The sequence below is a fragment of the Chiloscyllium plagiosum genome, chromosome 30, assembly GCF_004010195.1.
Source record: "Chiloscyllium plagiosum isolate BGI_BamShark_2017 chromosome 30, ASM401019v2, whole genome shotgun sequence".
Taxonomy (NCBI): domain Eukaryota; kingdom Metazoa; phylum Chordata; class Chondrichthyes; order Orectolobiformes; family Hemiscylliidae; genus Chiloscyllium; species Chiloscyllium plagiosum.
Window position 1 is genome coordinate 4,729,366 of NC_057739.1, and position 18,125 is coordinate 4,747,490.

The 18,125-nt window shown below is 44.2% G+C and overlaps 1 protein-coding gene across 1 annotated transcript in view; it reads left to right on the forward strand.

The window, feature by feature from the left end:
• Positions 1 to 4,944: 4,944 nt before the first annotated feature.
• LOC122564601 (discoidin domain-containing receptor 2-like) overlaps positions 4,945 to 18,125 on the forward strand; it is a 38,709-nt gene continuing 25,528 nt past the window's right edge. Inside the window, exons 1-3 of the mRNA XM_043719690.1 lie at positions 4,945 to 5,096; positions 5,201 to 5,338; positions 13,064 to 13,166. Coding sequence (XP_043575625.1) covers positions 5,275 to 5,338; positions 13,064 to 13,166 — 167 coding nt within the window. The 5' untranslated portion in view covers positions 4,945 to 5,096; positions 5,201 to 5,274. The remainder of the gene's footprint in view (positions 5,097 to 5,200; positions 5,339 to 13,063; positions 13,167 to 18,125) is intronic.

Consider the following 18,125-nt stretch of genomic DNA (forward strand, 5'->3'; position numbering starts at 1 on the left):
AGGGAATTGGAGAGAAGGGAAGGGCCTAAAGTGAACCAGAGGAGTTGACACGAACTGGACCGCTCTTTTGAAGGGTCAGTACAGACAGAATGGGCTAAATGATCTCTCTCTGTGTTATTTCATTCAATATTCAAAAGCTCAACACCATGGAGTTGGCTACTTCCTTCCGAATTCGGGGTCTTCAGTCTTACCACTTCCTGTGAGGTCTCATGTTCTAATCTGTAGTCATTTTAGCCACTTATAGATACACATTAGTCTCGCTCTTTGTGCTGTGACTGCACAAAATAAGTGCTTATGGCAGAGACTAATACAATAGATTATGCCGAGATTTGGTTAAAGGTCAAAGCCAGTAGGAATACTGTAAATGGGTCATTTTTGACAGGTTGTGACTATTGGCTGCTGTAAAAATCAGTGCTGGGGCTTCAGCTATTGCAACTTACGCCAAACATGTACATGTAAAGGCTGAGTGTAATGCATCCATTTATCAGAATCTACAAATGACACAATTAGATTGGGCATTAAGCCGTGAGGAGGACACAGTCTGCAAGAGAATGTAAATGTGGGGAACTTTGAGGTTGTGAGTAAGATTGTTGACCAGGTGTACCCTCTACCTATGTTCAGCTACCTCATGCTCCCCGACCCGTTATCTGCAGCTCCCTTGTACCCACCCCAAGTCCTGAAGAAGGATTACACCTGAAACGTTGACTTCTCCACCGCCTGATGCTGCCTGGCTTGCTGTGTTTCTCCAGCCTCCTGCTTGTCTATCTCAGTAAGATTATTAAATTAGTATAGTTTTGAAATGTTAGGAAATTATGAAGTGTTGGTGGACAGTGTAATCTGATTCTACTTGCTCACAAAACATCAATTTAATGTATGGGCACAGCCAGCAGTCAGAAAGACACGTGACATGTCAGCCCTATATTGCAGTAAATCTTGCTGTAATTGTTTAGGTGTTTAGTGAGGCTGCATCTGGAGTACTACATGGTGTTTTGGTCTCCATACCCAAGCAAGTACTTGCATTAGATTGAGCGCAGTGAAAACTCACATAACTGATGCCTGCAATGTTCGGGCTGCCCTGTGTGAAGCAATTGACTAAAATGAGCTTATGAAGCTCAGAACAATGAGAGGTGATCACATTGAAAGATGTAAGCTTATGTACGGACTTCGCTAGGTTAATGCCGAGGAGCTGTTTGCATGGCTAGAAAATTAACTGTCTAGGAATAGGGGTAGAAAATGTGTTGCTGGAAAAGCGCAGTAGGTCAGGCAGCATCCAAGGAGCAGGAGAATTGACGTTTCGGGCATGAGCCCTTCTTCAGGAATGAGTCCTTCCTGAAGAAGGGCTTATGCCCGAAACGTCGATTCTCCTGCTTCTTGGATGCTGCCTGACCTGCTGCGCTTTTCCAGCAATACATTTTCAGCTCTGATCTCCAGCATCTGCAGTCCTCACTTTCTTCTAGGAATAGGGGTAGTCAGTTAGCACTAAGATGATGAGAGATTTCTTGACTTGTAGGGTTGAGTGTGTTTGGAATTCTTTACCCCAGGGAATACTGAGTCATTGAGTAAATACCAAGCAAAGATTCTTTGGATTCTGAAGGTAATTGAGAGATATGAGGATCAGGCATATGAAATCTGAGTTGATATCAAAGTTCAGCCCTGTTAAATGACGAAGCAGACTCCTGCTCAGTTTGCTAGGGATGAGTCGAGTGCCTGAGCTGTGATGACTCCTGGTGGTTCTCATGGAAGGTCATGTTGGTCTGTGGAGTCCTGATCAGGCCCAAGGAGTCAAACAGGGACTCACCGCTATGGGATGGACTGGTGTGCTCGTACCATTTGGTTTATGGAGAGTTATTGGGATTTGAGGAGTGTGGGGTGGGGAGGATCCTCCTCTCACTCCTCCTGGACAGGGTGAGGAGTCCTCTCTTCTTTATGTTACCCCCACCCCAGTGCTTAAACAGACTTGACGGATACCGCATCATGTGGAAATGCAAGACTTGTCAGAGAGAAGGAATTGTGCCCTCTGTTAAAAAGAAGCACAACCATTAAATATTTGGAACAATACCCGGTCTTGAAATTGCACATTGATAGCTCAACTTATCTAACACACAACTGAGTGAGAGGCTGCATCGGTTGGGGGGAGGGAATAATAGCATTAGGGGATTGGTCAGTGGGACAGTGAAAGGGAAGGCAGGAGGGGAGAGTCCTAGAAGTGATGCACTGAGTTGGGCTGCAAGAGTTAACTGATGCGGATCAGATGGAGAGTTATAGAATTCAAGCATTACTGTTGTGGGGTGGGGGTGGGGTACACATTAGTTTTGACCTAACTGAAGGCACGTTTTGGGGTGGAATGCAGTGCGAGTCTCAGGCCGGATTGGATTGACTTGTGCTAAAGCCTGCCAGGTTGATTTAGTCTGAGTGCGCTCCCTTGTCTCTCAATGATCTTTCCGATCTGCCCTGAAATCTTTTCACACCCTCTGTTTCCGTGCTGCGCTGAATAATTCATTCCACATGTTCACTCTGGGCATGGAAAGCAGTTAACCCTTCACTTCCTGTGGAATTTCTTTTAAACTTCAGTCCATCTTTCCTATCTAGTGTTTGTGGCAATTCTGACAATAGAGTAAAACAAACTTTGCATTTAAATAGTGCCGATCACAGTTTTAGGGCTTTAAGCCAATTGGCGTATCTTTTGAAGTGTAGTTGCTGTTGATGTGTAGGAAAGCTGCGCTTATCCTGTGCACTGCAAGCTCCCACGGAAAGCAATGTGATCATACCCAAATAATCTGTTTATGATCAATATTAGCCAGGACAACAGGAAGTGCACCTCACGGACATGCAATCTCTTTACAGATCCATCCCTCATCAGGATAGTTTCAGGGCTCTCTGCTTCTTCCTAAACCATTCCCACTCTCCTCTGAGCTTGTCCTCGTGCTGAACAATTTCTCCTTTTAGCTGCTCTCATTTTCTTCAGATCAACAGTGTGTCCACGGGAATCCACGTGGGCCCCAGTTATGCCTGATTGTTGTGGGGTACGTGGAACATTGCTTGTCTCAATTCTGCTTGGGTCCCTACTCAAAACGCTTTATCATTGATGCTGCTTCCCCATCTCATTCAGAATTGGAAAAAATGATCAATTTTGCTTCTACCTCGCTCCCACCCTCACCTGTTCCATTCCTGACTCCTCCCTTCTCTTCCTCGACATCTCTGTTTCCATTGCTGGGGATAGGCTGGCCATAGATCTCCATTACAAACCCACTGACTCCCAATCTGTCCAGTAGGAGTGAGGGGAGGTGGATTAACTCTGGTCCCTCTCAGCTCTGTCTCTCCCTCTCAGCTCTGTTTCCATATGTTTGCTGACTCCTTCCCCCTCCATCCCCTGGCATCAGCACTTAGCCACTGTAGTTCACAGGGTCACTGAACTCTCCTTTCTCTCCACAGATGCTGCCAGACTTGCTGAGTTTCTCCAGCAATTTCAGTTTTTGTTTTAGCTCCCACCATTCAAGGCTACAGTGCTATGCAACTGTGATACACTTATCTCAAATTTCCCTGTTCCCTGAAGAGAGTGAAACAGAGTTATTAACTACAGGGTCCTCATTCTTCCCTAGTATCATCGATAATATAGAGTACAGACAATCCAGCTCAGCGTCCAACATTCCCCATGGAGAGTATTGCAGATGGGGGATCTGAAGACATTATATCATTCAAAGTCCAGATTTACTAGAAAGAAAATAATATAAAATGGCAGAGTGGGCTTACCAATAATGTGTTTATTTCTGCTGGCACACTTCTGCTAGTACATAAACTGTTCAGAGAAGAACGATCCCCAACACTTTGTGACATACTTGCTCAATAACGTCCTTCAGGGAAGAAGCTGCTGCCCTTCGTCTGGCCTACGTGCGACTCCAGACCACAGCAATGTGGTTAACTCTTAACTGCCCTCTGAGCAATTAGGGTTGAGTGGTGAAGAGGAGGGTGAGAACTATGACTGTGGCTAGTTTGGCCTTCACGCAGGAGGCCTCCAGTACCCTGTTGACCTTTAGACTTGGTTCTGCCGAAATTTGTTTAATGTTCTGCTACCAGGGGAGAAGATTGGACAGGTATCATGGGGAATGACTAACCACCAGTGAGCTTGCGGTTAACCAATATCTCTTGGAATTCCTGGGCAATTCTGATTCCAATGGTCAGAAAACTGGTGAAGAGGGGATCGGGAATACTTTGGGAAATAACTGACTTCATGGCAGCCGAGAGCCAGGGAGTGGGTACTGCGGGAGGCGTGGTCTGTTCATGTGCTCTGTTGACATTCTTGTTTTGGCATCCCCACTCCAGTTGTTTGTGAAATGAACTATTCTTGTATTGATTCACGATGAACTCTGTTAACAGAGGTCTGGTTTGAGATGATCTGCAGTGAGATGGATGGCTAATTCATTTCAATCAGTGCATTTTCTCTACTTTCCATTAAACCAACAAAGTGTTTAAACTGACAAGAGGGACACGTTGTTCCTCGACAGGCTGGTGGGTCAGCAGCCCTTGTGCCTGTAACAGGCTGTGTGTTTATCTAGGAGGACGCTCTGAGATTAATGAAATGTTGATTTGTATGCAAAGTGACTTGAGTGCAGCCTGCTGATTGCAAAACACAAACAATGGCACATTCCTTGGTATAGGCTCACCTTTGCCACTGCCTGCGTGTTCAGGATTCATCACCAAGCAATGGTTTGGGCTATTCTCCTGTTCTCATTTTGCAGGTCGAAGGAGTTAGGACAGGTCACATCCTCTGACCCAAATACATGACCACGGCAGATTGTTTAGTATCCTTTAGTTTCTGACGTGACATCAGCTTGGTTGGAAGGAGCCCAAGCCTGACAGAGAGAGAGAGAGAGGAAGAGAAGCTGTAAGGGATCAAGCATAGGAATTTGCTGGGAGCTGCCAAACTTGTGTTTGCGCAGTGTTGACCAGAGCTATTACATCCATCACTGAGTCAAGAGAGACTCGGAACTTGGACAACACAAGAAGCAAGGATGGAAACAAAGCTTGTTATTGTACAGCTGCATGGGCACAAACACAGAGACACCCTCCAGTTTCACATTCATTGCTTCATATTCCTGGTGATTACTGCTTGCGATCCTTACTTTTTGTTACTAGTTATCATCGTGTTCATTTGTTATTTGATATTCCTGGTAATTATTGTGCTTATTTTCCTTTTTTACAGAGAGATGTAGACCTGAAACCCTTTTGCTGCAAAGTCAACTCTCTCTCAGTCTGAACAGTGCCTTCCTACCAATAATGCTTTGGTGCTTCCTGCTAATGCTTCAATATCCCGGGAATTCTAAAGCTCAAGTCAATCCTGGTAAGAAGTTGTGGATGCTGATGATTTGATGGTCCGGTTGATTGCACCTGTCTTTCATCACTGGGACCTGCTCATGCAGTGAGTGACTGATACACGCAGCACATATGACTCGTTCTGCTCGAGTTGGCTGCTCTCAATTTTGGGCCGTGTGGTGACTGAAGTAATGGTTAAAGCTGGGGAGATTGTTTTTCCTGAAAAGATACAGTCATTCCCTCTGGAAACTTGCTGAAGGTTTCACGAAGGTAAATTTGGATACTATGTCTCAGATGATGTTAGACCTCGTCAGTGCTGCACTCATCCAGACCAATTCCATCATGCTGCTGACTTGTGTCTTCCAGAAGGTGGGTACTGCTGCAGATGCTGGAGATTAGAGTCAAGGTCAGAGTGGTGCTGGAAAAGCACAGCAGGTCAGGCAGCATCTGAGGAGCAGGAAAATCAACGTTTTGGGCAAAAGCCCTTCATCAGGAACGGATTCCTGATGAAGGGCTTTTGCCCGAAACATTTGAGTTTCCTGCCCCTTGGAGGCTGCCTGACCTGCAGTGCTTCTGTTCCAGAAAGTGGACAGGCTTTGGGGAATCAGAAGGTGAGTTACTCATCCCAGGACTCTGAGCTATTTTGACCTATTCTTGGAACCACAATATTTATGTATCCAGTCCAGTTCAATTTCTGAACAATGATAACCCCAGGATATTGAGAGTGGGGCAGTCAGTGGTAGTAATGGCATTAGATGTTAGGGATGTTTGGTTTGCTTCTGTCCTGTTGGAGGGTGGTCATAGCCTGACATTGCCCCGTTGAATGCCCCACCTCTCAACATCCTGGGGGTTACCATTGTTCAGAAATCTTAACACCAAGAACAGCTACATCAGAATCCTACTCATTGACTACAGTTCAGTCGTCAACACTATCATCCCCTCGAGATTGATTACTAAACTTAGTGATCTCAGACCAAGCCCCACTCTCTGCAACTGGTTCCTCAGTTTCCTGACCCACAGGCCACAATCAGTGAAGATTGGGGACAATATTTCATCCTCACTAACACTCAACACTGGAGCCCCCCAGGGGTGCGCACTCAGTCCCCTAACTGTACTCACTGTATACCCCTGACTGCATCACTAAATACCAGACTAATGCTATTATTACAAGTTCGCTGATGACACCATGATAGTCGGTCGAATCTCAGATGGCGACGAAACAGACTACAGATGGGAGGTGGAAGACCAGGAAAAACGGTGCACTGAGAACAACCTAGCTGTCAATGCCAGCAAAACCAAGGAACTCATTATTGACTTTCGGCGGGATGTTACTCATGCCCCCCCATACATTAACAGCACAGAGGTGGAACGAGTGGAGAGTGTCAAGCTCCTGGGAGTGGTCATCCACAACAAGTTTTCTTGGACTCTCTGTGTGGACACACTGGTTACAAAGGCCCAACAACGTCTCTTCTTCCTCAGGCAGCTGAGGACATTTGCCATGACGGTAAATACCCTTGCCAACTTTTATAGGAATGCCATCGAGAGCATTCTGTCTGGATGTATCACTACCTGGTGTGGCAACTGTACCATTCAAGATCGGAGACGGTTACAGAGACTGGGGAACTCGGCCCGGACAATCACAAAGGCCAACCTCCCATCTATAGAATCCATCTACCAGGCCCGCTGTCAAGGAAAGGCCGCCAGCATTCTCAAAGATCCATCCCACCCTGGCAATGTTTTTCTACAACCTTTACCATCAGGGAGAAGGTACAGAAGCCTGACCACATGCACCAGCTGGTTTCAAAATAGTTTCTACACTACTGTTGTTAGAATACTGAATGGACTCACAAACTCTTAACATTCACCTGTACCTGTGTTTTTGTGTTTGTTGCTGTTTACCTATTATTTACTATCTATGCTGCTTAACTCTGTGATCTACCTGTATTGTTCGCAAGACAAAGCTTTTCACTGTGCCTCGGTACATGTGACAATAAATTCGATTCAATTCGATTCAATTGTATGTCATGAATGTTATTTGCCAGTTGTCAGCCCAAGCCTGAATATTGTCCAGGTCTTGCTGCGTTTGGACATGGACTGCTGCAGTATCTGAGGAGTCACGAATGGTGTTGAACACTGTCCAATTGTCAGTGAACATCCCCACTTCTGACTTTCCAATGGAGAAAGATCATTGATGAAGGAGCTGAAGGTTATTGGCTTGGAATACTACCCTGAGGAACTCCTGCAGAGATGTCTGGAGCTGAGATGACTGACCTCCAGCAATCACAACCATCTTCCTATGTGCCACACATGACTACAGCTAGTGGAGAGTTTGCCCTCGATACCCATTGAGTCCAGTTTTGCTTGGACTCAATGTCACGCTAACTCAAATATAGCCTTGATGTCAAGGGCTGTCACTCTCCCCTCCCCTCTGGAATTTAGTTCTTTTGTCCATGTTGAACCAAGGCTATAATGAGGTTAGGAGCTGAATGGCTCTGGTGGAACCTAAGCTGGGTGTCATTGAGTAGGTGCTGCTTGGTGGCACTGTTGATGACCCCTTCCATCATCTTACTGGTAATGGAGAATAGGCTGGGTAATTTTCCACATTGGAGGTAGAAGCCAGAGTTATAGTTGTACAGAAATAGCTTGGCCACAGGTGCAGCAAAGTCTGGAGCACAAGTCTTCAGTATTAGAGCTGGAATGTTGTCAGGGCCTATAACCTTTGCAGTATTTAGTGCCTTTAGCCATTTCTTGATACCATATGGAATGAAATGAAACAACTGAAGAATGGCATCTGTGATGCTGGGCAGCTCCAGAGGAAGTTGAGATGAACCATCTACTTGCACTTCTAGCTAAAGGTTTTTGCAGATGCTTCAGCCTTACCTTTTGCACCTTTGCTTTGGCCTTTACTTAAAAGGGAATGAAGTATACCAGTTTGGAGGTCTTGCTGAAACTATGCAAAGCAATAATCAGACCACATCTGGAATACGGCGAACAGTGTTTGTTCCCTGATCTCCGGAATGATACATTGTTTTTAGATTTTTAGATTAAATGACTTACAGCGTGGAAATAGGCCCTTCAGCCCACTGTTGTTGATGACGAACAAACGAAGGTTCACTAGATTGATCCTGGGAATGGAAGGACTATTTTATGAAGAGAGGTTGAGTTGGTTGCATCTGTACTCACTGGTGTTTGCAAGAATGAGAGGAAACCTTATTAAAACATGTAAGATTATTAGGGGACCTGACAGGGTAGAGGTAGCGAGGTTGTTCTCCTTTGTGGGACAGTCTCTGAGCAGAGGGAATGTCTCAGAGTAGGTGTTGCCCATTAAAAATCAAGATGAGGAATTTCTTCCCTCTGAGGCTTGTGAATCTGTGGAATTCTTTACCACAGAGGGATTGTTGAAAGCTGGGTCATTAAATGTATTCAAGACTGAGTTAGACAGACCTTTAATCAGTGAGGGAATTAAGGATAATGGGGAAAAGGCAGGAAAGTGAATGCGATTTTGGAGGAGAATTGTAGTTCAGGTTGTGGATCAGATTGTAAGTTTGTTCACTGAGCTGATAGATTAGTTCTCAGATGTTTCGTCATCACACCAGGTAACATCAGTGAGCCTCCAATGTGAAGCTCTGGTGTTCTGTCCCGCTTGCTATTTATGTGTCTTGGTCTGTTGTATTGGGTGATATCACTTCTGGTTCTGTTTCTGAGAGATTGGTAAATGGGGTCCATATCAATATGTTTGTTAATGGAGTTCCAGTTTGAAGGCCAGGTCTCTAGGAATTCCCATTCTTTGTTTAGCCTGTTCCAGGATGGATGTATTTTCCAAGTCGATCTGATATCCCTCTTTGCATATCTTTATTTAGCCTGTCCCAGGATGAATGCAATGTTCACGTTGAACTGGTGCCCCTCTTTGTCTGTGTGTATGGATACCAGTGATAATTGGTCATGTCTTTTGATGGCTAGTTGGTGTTCATGTATCCTGGTGGCTAGTTTCCTGCCCGTCTGTCTGATGTAATGTTTGTTGCAGTCCTTGCAGGGTAGTTTGTATATGACATTTGTACTGCTGGTTGTTGGTATGAGGTCCTTTAAATTCATCAGGAGCGGTTTCAGTGTGGTGGTAGGTTTGTGGGCTACCATGCTGCCTAGGGGCCCGAGTAATCTGGTCGTCATCTCTGAGATGTCTTTAGTGTATAGCAGGGTGGCTAGAGTCTCTGGGCGTGTTGTGTCTTCTTGTTTACGTCTGTTGTGTAGGAATCGGCGGATTGCGCTTATCGGGTACCCCCTGTTCCTGAATATGTTGTATAAGTGTTTTTCCTTGGCTTCTCGTAGTTCCTGGGTGCTACAGTGTGTTGCAACTTGTTTAAATAATGTCCTAATGTAGCTCCGTTTTTTGGTGTTGGGATGATTGCTCCTGTAGTTGAGTATCTGGTCAGTGTGTGTTGCTTTCCTGTAGATGCTGGTCTGCAGCTCTCCATTGGCTTTTCATTCTACTGTGACGTCTAGGAAGGGGAGTCTGTTGTTGTTCTCTCCCTCTTTAGTGAACTTTATACCAGTAAGGATGTTGTTATGTGTTTGTGGGTTTGTTCTAATTTGTTGCGTTTCATGATGACAAAGGTGTCATCCACATAGCGGACCCAAAGCTTGGGCTGGATTGTGGGAAGGGCTGTTCGTTCTAACCTCTGCCTAACTGCTTCTGCTGAGAGTCCTGATATTGGTGATCCCATAGGTGTACCGTTGATTGGTGTCCCAACGGCAAGATCTACAAACAAATTAGACCAAGACACACAAATAACAAGTGGGACAGAACACCAGCGCTTCATCAGAGGCTCACTGATGATGTCACCTAGCATGGTGACAAAATGTCTGAGAACAAACCTACCAGCTCAGCGAGCAAACTCACAACCAGGAAAGTGAATATGAGGAATATCAGATCAGCCATGATCTCGTTGAGTGGCAGAGCAGACTCGATGGGCTGAATGGCCTACATCTGCTCCCTTCTTACAGTCACTGATGTGTTGGGCTCCCTCATCATTGAGGAAGGGGATATTTATGGGGTTGCCTTCATTAAGTAGTTAATTGTCCACCACCATTCACAACTGGACGGGGCAGGACTGCAGAGCTTAGATCTGATCCTTTGGTTGTTGAATTGCTTTGTCTGTCACTTATTACTTCTAATGTTCAACACCAAGGTCGTCAAGAAGCTGTTCTGCAGCTTCACCAGGTTGACATTTTATTTTTAGGTGAGCCACTCCTGGTGATGGACATTGAATAACCACCACCAGCCCCTGCCAACCCAGAGACCATTCTATACCTTTGCCACTCTCGCTGTCTCTTTGAATTGTTGTTCAATGTGGAGCAGTACTGATTCACCAACCAAGGAAAGAGCAGTATGTAGTAGCCAACAGGAGGTTTCCTTGTCTGTTTGACCTAATAGCATGAGACTTCATGGATTCTGTAGTCAATATTGACTCCCAGAGCGACTCCCAGAGCAACTCCCTCCTGACTGTATACCACTGTACCACCACCTCTATCAGGTTTGTTCTGCTAGTGAGACGGAACATAACCCAGGAATGCTGGCAATCACATCTGGGACATATCATTGTCAATGAATCATACCAGGCAGATAGTATCAGTCTTATGCTTAACTAGTCTGTGGGACAGCTCTCCCAATTTTGGCACAAGCTCCCAATTGTTAGTAAGGAGACGAAATGGCTGTGTTTGCTGTTCTTTTTCTCTGGTGCCAAGTTCGATGCTGGGTGGGCTGTCCAGACTTTTATAAAAGTCTGACACAGCTGGGTGGCTTCCTGAGCCATCTCAGTATCAAGCACATTGCTATAGGTCTGGAGTCACATGTAGGATGGCAGATTTCCTTTCCTGGAAGGCATTTTGGAAGCAAGATGGGTTTTAACAACGATCAACAAGGTTTCATGGTTGCCGTTGGACTAACGTTTCATCCTGTTATGATGGGATTTGCACTCATGTCCCCAGAGCATGAGCCTGGCCCTTTGGTTGGCTGCTTCAGTGACATTGCCTTCGCTGCCAGCATTTCTCCTTAATTACTAGAGAGTGGTAAATGTGGTTTAGTTTTACTCCCACTTCCTGCTGTTTGTTCCCAAGAGTGTCAGTGAGCTTTTAGAACCTAGTGACAATGGTTAGCTACAACTGAACAGAGAGCTAAACAACTTCGGAGGGTAGTTAAACATCAGGTTTGTTTCTCTAATTCTGTCATTGGAGATGGACAAGACCCGGATTTGTTAGCCATCCCAAGGGTTTGCTCGAGCCATTTCGAGGGCAGATAAGAGTCACACACATTGCTTGTCCCCAGAGCCATAGATCTATGGAACCCCTTCACTGAGGAAAGAGGCCATTTGGCCCATCAAGTCTGCACCGACCCTCCAAACAGCATCCCACCCAGGCCCAGTCCTCCACCCTATCCCTGAAACTCCCCATTTTTCATGGCCAAGCCACCTAACCTACACATCTTTGGACTGTGGGAGGAAACCGGAGCACCCAGAGGGAACCCACGCAGACACAGAGACCGTGCAAACTCCACTCAGACAGTCATCCAAGATTAGAATTAAACCTGGGTCTCTGGTGCAGTAACGTAGCAGTGCTAACCACTGAGCCACTGTGCCATCATAGCCACTGAGCCAGATGTAGTCCAGACCAGGTAAGGATGGCACATTTCCTTGTGTGACCCAGATGAATTTTGCAACAATTGGTGATTGTTTCCTGTTCAATTCCAGCATTATAATTTTCAATTCTAGATTTATTAAGTTATTGAATTTAAGTTCTACCCGCTGGAATTTGTACCCATGTTTCCAGGGCATTATCTTGATCCTCTGGATTACTGTGTGAGAGTGCAATTGGATCATCTAGGTCAGAGTGGTAAGTACATCAGCAAGTTTCCTGCCCAAAGATATGTCTGTGAACTTGTTGAGATTTTACAACAATCTGATAGTTTAATGGTCATTGGCCTGAGACTGTCCTGCTTGAATATACGCTGGGTTTGCTGATTTCTCCTGGACACTTTGCTGCAAATCAAAGGAATTGTGACCAACAAGGTTTCTGCAACCTTTTCAGTTGGTTACATGCATCTTACTAATTTCAAAGAATTTATTAAGGTCATTTTTAGTTCGTGAATGAGATACTGATTAAACAGCATTTCTTTATTGCAATAAACCCACATCCAGTTATATTCTAAAAATGCAACAGGTTCATCACACTCAAATAATTTAGAAATGATTTTTAAATACAAAGGAAAGGCAATTTATTTGGAAAACACTGCCCAGTTGTATTGGTTCATGAAATATTTCACATCTATGATTCTTCAAAAATTAGATTGAGTGGGCCAGTCACTTCACTTTGGAAAACTAGAACAATCATCAGCACTCAGTTTGCTGATTAGACCCAAAGCAGTATTCTTTTAAACACTATTTAAGTTCACTGTCTGTCATAGTGGGATTCGAGTCTCTCAGGATTATTTACTAATTCAATAATATCGACTTGGGGACAGCTCTAGTTATAATCTATTTGACAGGGACCAATTAGTGAACTTTTGCAAAGGGCTTACACAGGCTCAGTGGGCTGATTGACCTTCTCTTTCTATAGTCACTGACACCTCTCAAATCTCTTGATAGAGCAGAACACAATGGCCATGTTAGATGGGATGTATTCAGTGCGGGCTATAAAGTGTAATTTTGCAGTTCTCTTGGAGACAGTTGACTTGTCACTGAGGTGTTCTTTATTGCCACAGGCCTGTGTCGTTACGCATTGGGAATGCAGGATGGTACGATTGCTGATGAAGACATCACTGCTTCCAGTGAGTGGTATGGATCAACAGCAGCCCGATTTGGCAGGTGAGGGTACAGTGTCAATATCTGTGTCACCCTTTAAAAGCTTGGATAGTGAAGGAACAACTCCAATCCTTCATCCTCACAGGTATTGCCTTTGTCCCCAACAGGGATCATTGTTAGGAAATACCCAAAATCACTCTCTTCCTGGGGGGGGGGGGGCCCTCTGTTGCATGACTGTCAGGCTTCCTTCATCACTCTATCTTCACCTCATTTAGTACAGTGTGTTGAACACATACATCAGACCCAGATTATGATGGTGTCACTTGCTGCTATCCTTGATATCTTCAGCTCCCTCGTCCTAAGAAACTACTGTCTATGTACTAGCTATTAGTTCTCTAGTTACAATGCTCAGATTTCTGTGACCAACCATCTTCACCATTGCTTTCACTGCTGTATCACTTCAGACCCCCGGACCACATGTTTCATGTTCTTCAGAACAGGCTCTGGAGCGTGGGATTAGTTTTTGAGGGGACTCTACAAACTGCCCTCTCCTTCCCCAAGGCTGGCTCAACAGCAGCCTCACTTTGTGTTCTGCTCAGGCCAATATCCTGAGAGTCTGATTTAGTTCAAGCTGGGCACCATCAGGCCTGACTGAAAGTAAAGACTCCTCAACTCTTCTCTAATTCTTACCAGCAACTGTAAAACTGATTTTTCTGTTCTTGAACCTCAGCTGACAGAAATAAGTCCTTCCTAGTTTTCATAAATTTGTCCACCTCAATTAAATTTCCTCTCAGCCTTCTCTGTCCAGAGATTACAAACCCAGCCTATCCCAGCTTTGTTTTGTCACTAGATTTCTGATAACATCCTTGTAAATCTGCTCTGTATCCTCTCTAATGTGGTCATGTCCTCCCTGTAACGTGGCGGTCAGGACTGCATGTAATCGTCTAGCTATGGTCCTTTATACGTTTCATGCAGAAGCTCCCTGGTTCTCTGTTCTAGTCCTCAGCCAATAAAGAAAAGTAAAGCCATCAGTTTCAGTCCCGAAAAGTGACCAGTCCACTTTAGATTGCCCTGGAAGTATAAGATGTAATAACTGTTTGAATAACGGACGAAGCTGACTGCTTAGCTGTGCAGTAGCAATACAAGTGGCATTGACCACTAACAGGAGTCATAAAGATGGCCCGCCCATTACCCAAATGGATAATATGGTAGATGAATTTCAATGCCAGGTGGGCAGGCCTCAGCCCATCACTTCTCGAGGTTGAATTCACTTTGCCACTTTGCTGCAGATTGCAGCTTTAATCTCCGCTGTAATCCAGAAAATCAAATAAAGGCTTTAAAATAATAAGGTAGCCAGATAAAAATCTTAAGCAGCCTAAAAGTAAACAAAATGGCAGAGGAGCATTGGAAGGAAGAAAATAAGACAGGGTCTTTATGGCAGGTATACAGTAAATAGTATAACACAGAACTCTAAAACTCACCAAGATCCTATCAGACCATAGCGCTGCTGTCATTAGAGAGGGAAAACCGGTGGTGGTTTAACCTGAGGGTCACCATCCCTCAGGCGAGGAGAGAGTTTGAGAAGGAGAATCCTTCATAGTACCTTCAAGTAGTGTGGGAATTGAACCCATACAGTTGGCATCTCTCTGCATTGCAGACTAGCTGTCCAGCTGACTGAGCTAATCTACCCCTTTAGAGTGAGAGATAGTCTATTCAAAATGAATTGCAGTTTCTGTACATCATTGCACATAGTGGCTATCTGGTGGTAATCAGGCTTTGGGAGAAACCATTGGGAGTTACTGAGACACGACTGCAGAAGCATTAGGACTGGGAATTGAGCATTTCTTTTGTGCAATATGTTCAGAAACAGCAGAGGAAGAAAAATGGGGAGGCAGGCTAGCTGGACTGATTCACAATATCATAATGACACTGGAAGAAAATAGCAGGATAAAACAAGATTGACTCTCTGACACACATGTGCAGCCAGAAACATGCGCAAACACAGGCACGTGCAGACACACGTGTAGACACAGGTGCAGACCCATGCCCTATAAACCTGAAACTACCCTCTCCCCATGTGGCACACTACTGGCTACCCACTTGGCATCTTACTGTTGGGCACCTTGCCCTCAATCCAACTGGCACTCTAACCTCCCTGCACTAGTTTCGCCCATGCCTTATGCAGTTGTCAAAGTGACTGTCAGGACTTTCAGAAAGTGGCAGCTCATTGCTATGGCAATGAGGTGACCTCTGTCATCCTGCGATAATTATACACTACAAAAAAACCCAGTCAGAATGGAAATACAGCTCTGTGTTTCTGAGGGAGCCCTGAGCAGCATCTCCTCTCAGAAATCTTGGAGCTCCCTTCTCTCATAAAAAGGAAGGATTACCACTCATTGGAAAATCCTGCCCACGATATTTTCAGATGATGATAGAGTAGGACATAAGAGTGACGTAAAACAAATCAATAGCTTGGAGAAAAATGTATTTTGAGGAGCTGAGCTTCTAACCTGGGGAAAATGAAATGGCAGAACAGTTGGCCAACACCAATGTAGAATGAAGGGCAACATTTAAAACAGTATTCAACTGGCCGGATGGGTGCAGCTCCATAAACAATGAAGACTGTCAACACCGTCCAGGACAATTTGATTGGCACTTGATTCACTGCATCCACCACCATTGCACACTGTAGCAGCAATACATGTCATGTACAAGATGCATTGCAACAACTTACCAAAGCTCTTTCAACAGCATCTTCCAAATCCATAACATCTGATATGTAAAACAACAAGGGCAGCAGGCACGTGGGAACACCATCCCCTGCAAGCTCCACTCCGAGCCACCCATCATCCTGACTCAGAAATATATCACTGTTCTTTCACTGTCACTGGGTTAAATTCCTGGGCCTGCCTTCCTAACTGTACTGTGGGTATCCCACTACCTCAAGAACTAAAGTGGTTTAAGAATATCACTCGGCACCACCTTCTCAAGGGCTATTAGGGTGGGTAATCAATGCTGGATTTGCCAGTGACACTAGTGCCTCATGAAGAACTTAAAAATAAATGATATGTATAATGTGCTAAAACAAAGAACAAACTAAACACCAGTGTGACACTATAGGTAAAGATACAAGGGAATAGTGAAGGTTAGAAAAATGATAAACATGAAGTACACACAGTGCTGAGGAGTGAGAGGATATGTGGAGAGATCAGGAGTTAAGACAAAAACGAGACAAAGGAGCGAATAAAGTAATTTATCAAGCAACATGAAACCAAGTAGTAAAATATTTCAAAGTAAATTGATAAAAGAAGGAAGGCTGTGATGGGAGTAGGGCCGTTAATGGGTAGACGAGAGAAGATTTGAAAGATGACAGAAATATTAAATATTTATTTTACTGTGGTATTTATCAAGGAGGTAGAATGATCAGATGTAACAATGAATCATGAGATGAGTGTATTTAAAATGTTTGTAAAATGAGATGTATTGAATAAGCTAAATAAACACAGGATAAATTCACAGATGACCAGCATTCATGTATTTTTCAAAGATCCAGGGTAGTGATAGCAGGACATTGCTACTCCTGTTTACCCTCATTTCAGTAAGAGTGGAGGGAGAGGGCTAGCGGATAGTTAATGTAATTCTGATAGTTTTAGGAGGATGAATAGAATATTTTCAGGAAATCATCAACCAGTCGTCTTAACGTCAGTGCAAGCATGAACAATGGAATTCTCATTGAAAAACAGAATGAAAGAACATCTAGAAATGAGAACATAATGATGTATGGTCAGCATGGATTTCAAAAGTGACAGCAGTTGCCTGGTCAACTGTCCTAAGTGTGTTTTGTAATTTATCCAGATTTCTAAAGGCCTTTGATGAGGTGCCAATAACAAATAAAGATGAAAATGTGGATTTGGGGCAAGACATAGAATGGATTGTCAACTGGCCTTGAGAGCTGAATGAGAGGAAGGGGTGGTTACTCAGGAGGTGGGAAGTGAGGTGTTCCATAAAGGATCAGCATTGGGACCACTGCCATTCACCATTTATTTTAACAATTTACACATTGAAATTACAAACATAATTTCTATATTTGAAGATGACACCCACTTGAGGGACTGGGAGTACTGAGGAGGACTGCATCAACTTACTAGAGAATAAACTTACAAATTAAGTTCCACACAAATAAATGTGAGGTTGCACATTTTAATGGGGAGAATAGGGAGGTCGTATTACTTGGAAGGTGCAAGTCCATGTAGGGGGAGAAGGGGTAGGGGTAAAGGAATGAAGGGATGACATGATACATAGTCAGCAATCACAAAGTTGTGTCACAGGTGACGAGAAGAGATTCATTTTGGGAGGAAGGACAAGAGTTTGGAGCCAATATAAAATAAAGGCACTATTCTAAATGGAGTGGAGGTACTGAGGGACCTGGATATATGTGTGCATCAATCCTCAGAGGAAGTAGGACAGGTTGGGAGAGAAGTTAATAAAACCATCTAGGATCCTGGGTTCACTAAAACAATACAAAAACAAGAAAATTATGTTAAATCTGTGTAGCTGGAGTATTGTGTTAGTTCTGGGCTCCACTTTAACAAAGGTTAGATATTAGAAATGGTGCTGGAAAGATACATGAGAATAGCTCCAGGCATGAGGGACTTTAGTTACATGGATAGATTCTCTAATCCGGGAATATTGTTCTTTGAGAAGACCAGGTTGAGAGAAAAATTAGTTGAGATGTGGAAGGATCGAGAACCAGAGGGCACAAATTTAAGGTGATTGGTAAAAGAAGCAACAAAGCCATGAGGCAGTATTGGTTAGGATCAGGAATGCACTGCCAGAGAGTGTGTTGGAGGCAAGGTCAGTTGAGATACTCGAGAGGTAATTGGAGTATTATCTGCAAAGGAAGAATGTGCATACCAATGGGGAAAGATAGAAGTGGTGCTCAGTGAATTGCTTCTGGAGAGAGCCAGCACTGAAATCCAAGGCAACCACATCTGTGGGAAGTGTCTGTATCTTGAAGAGCTT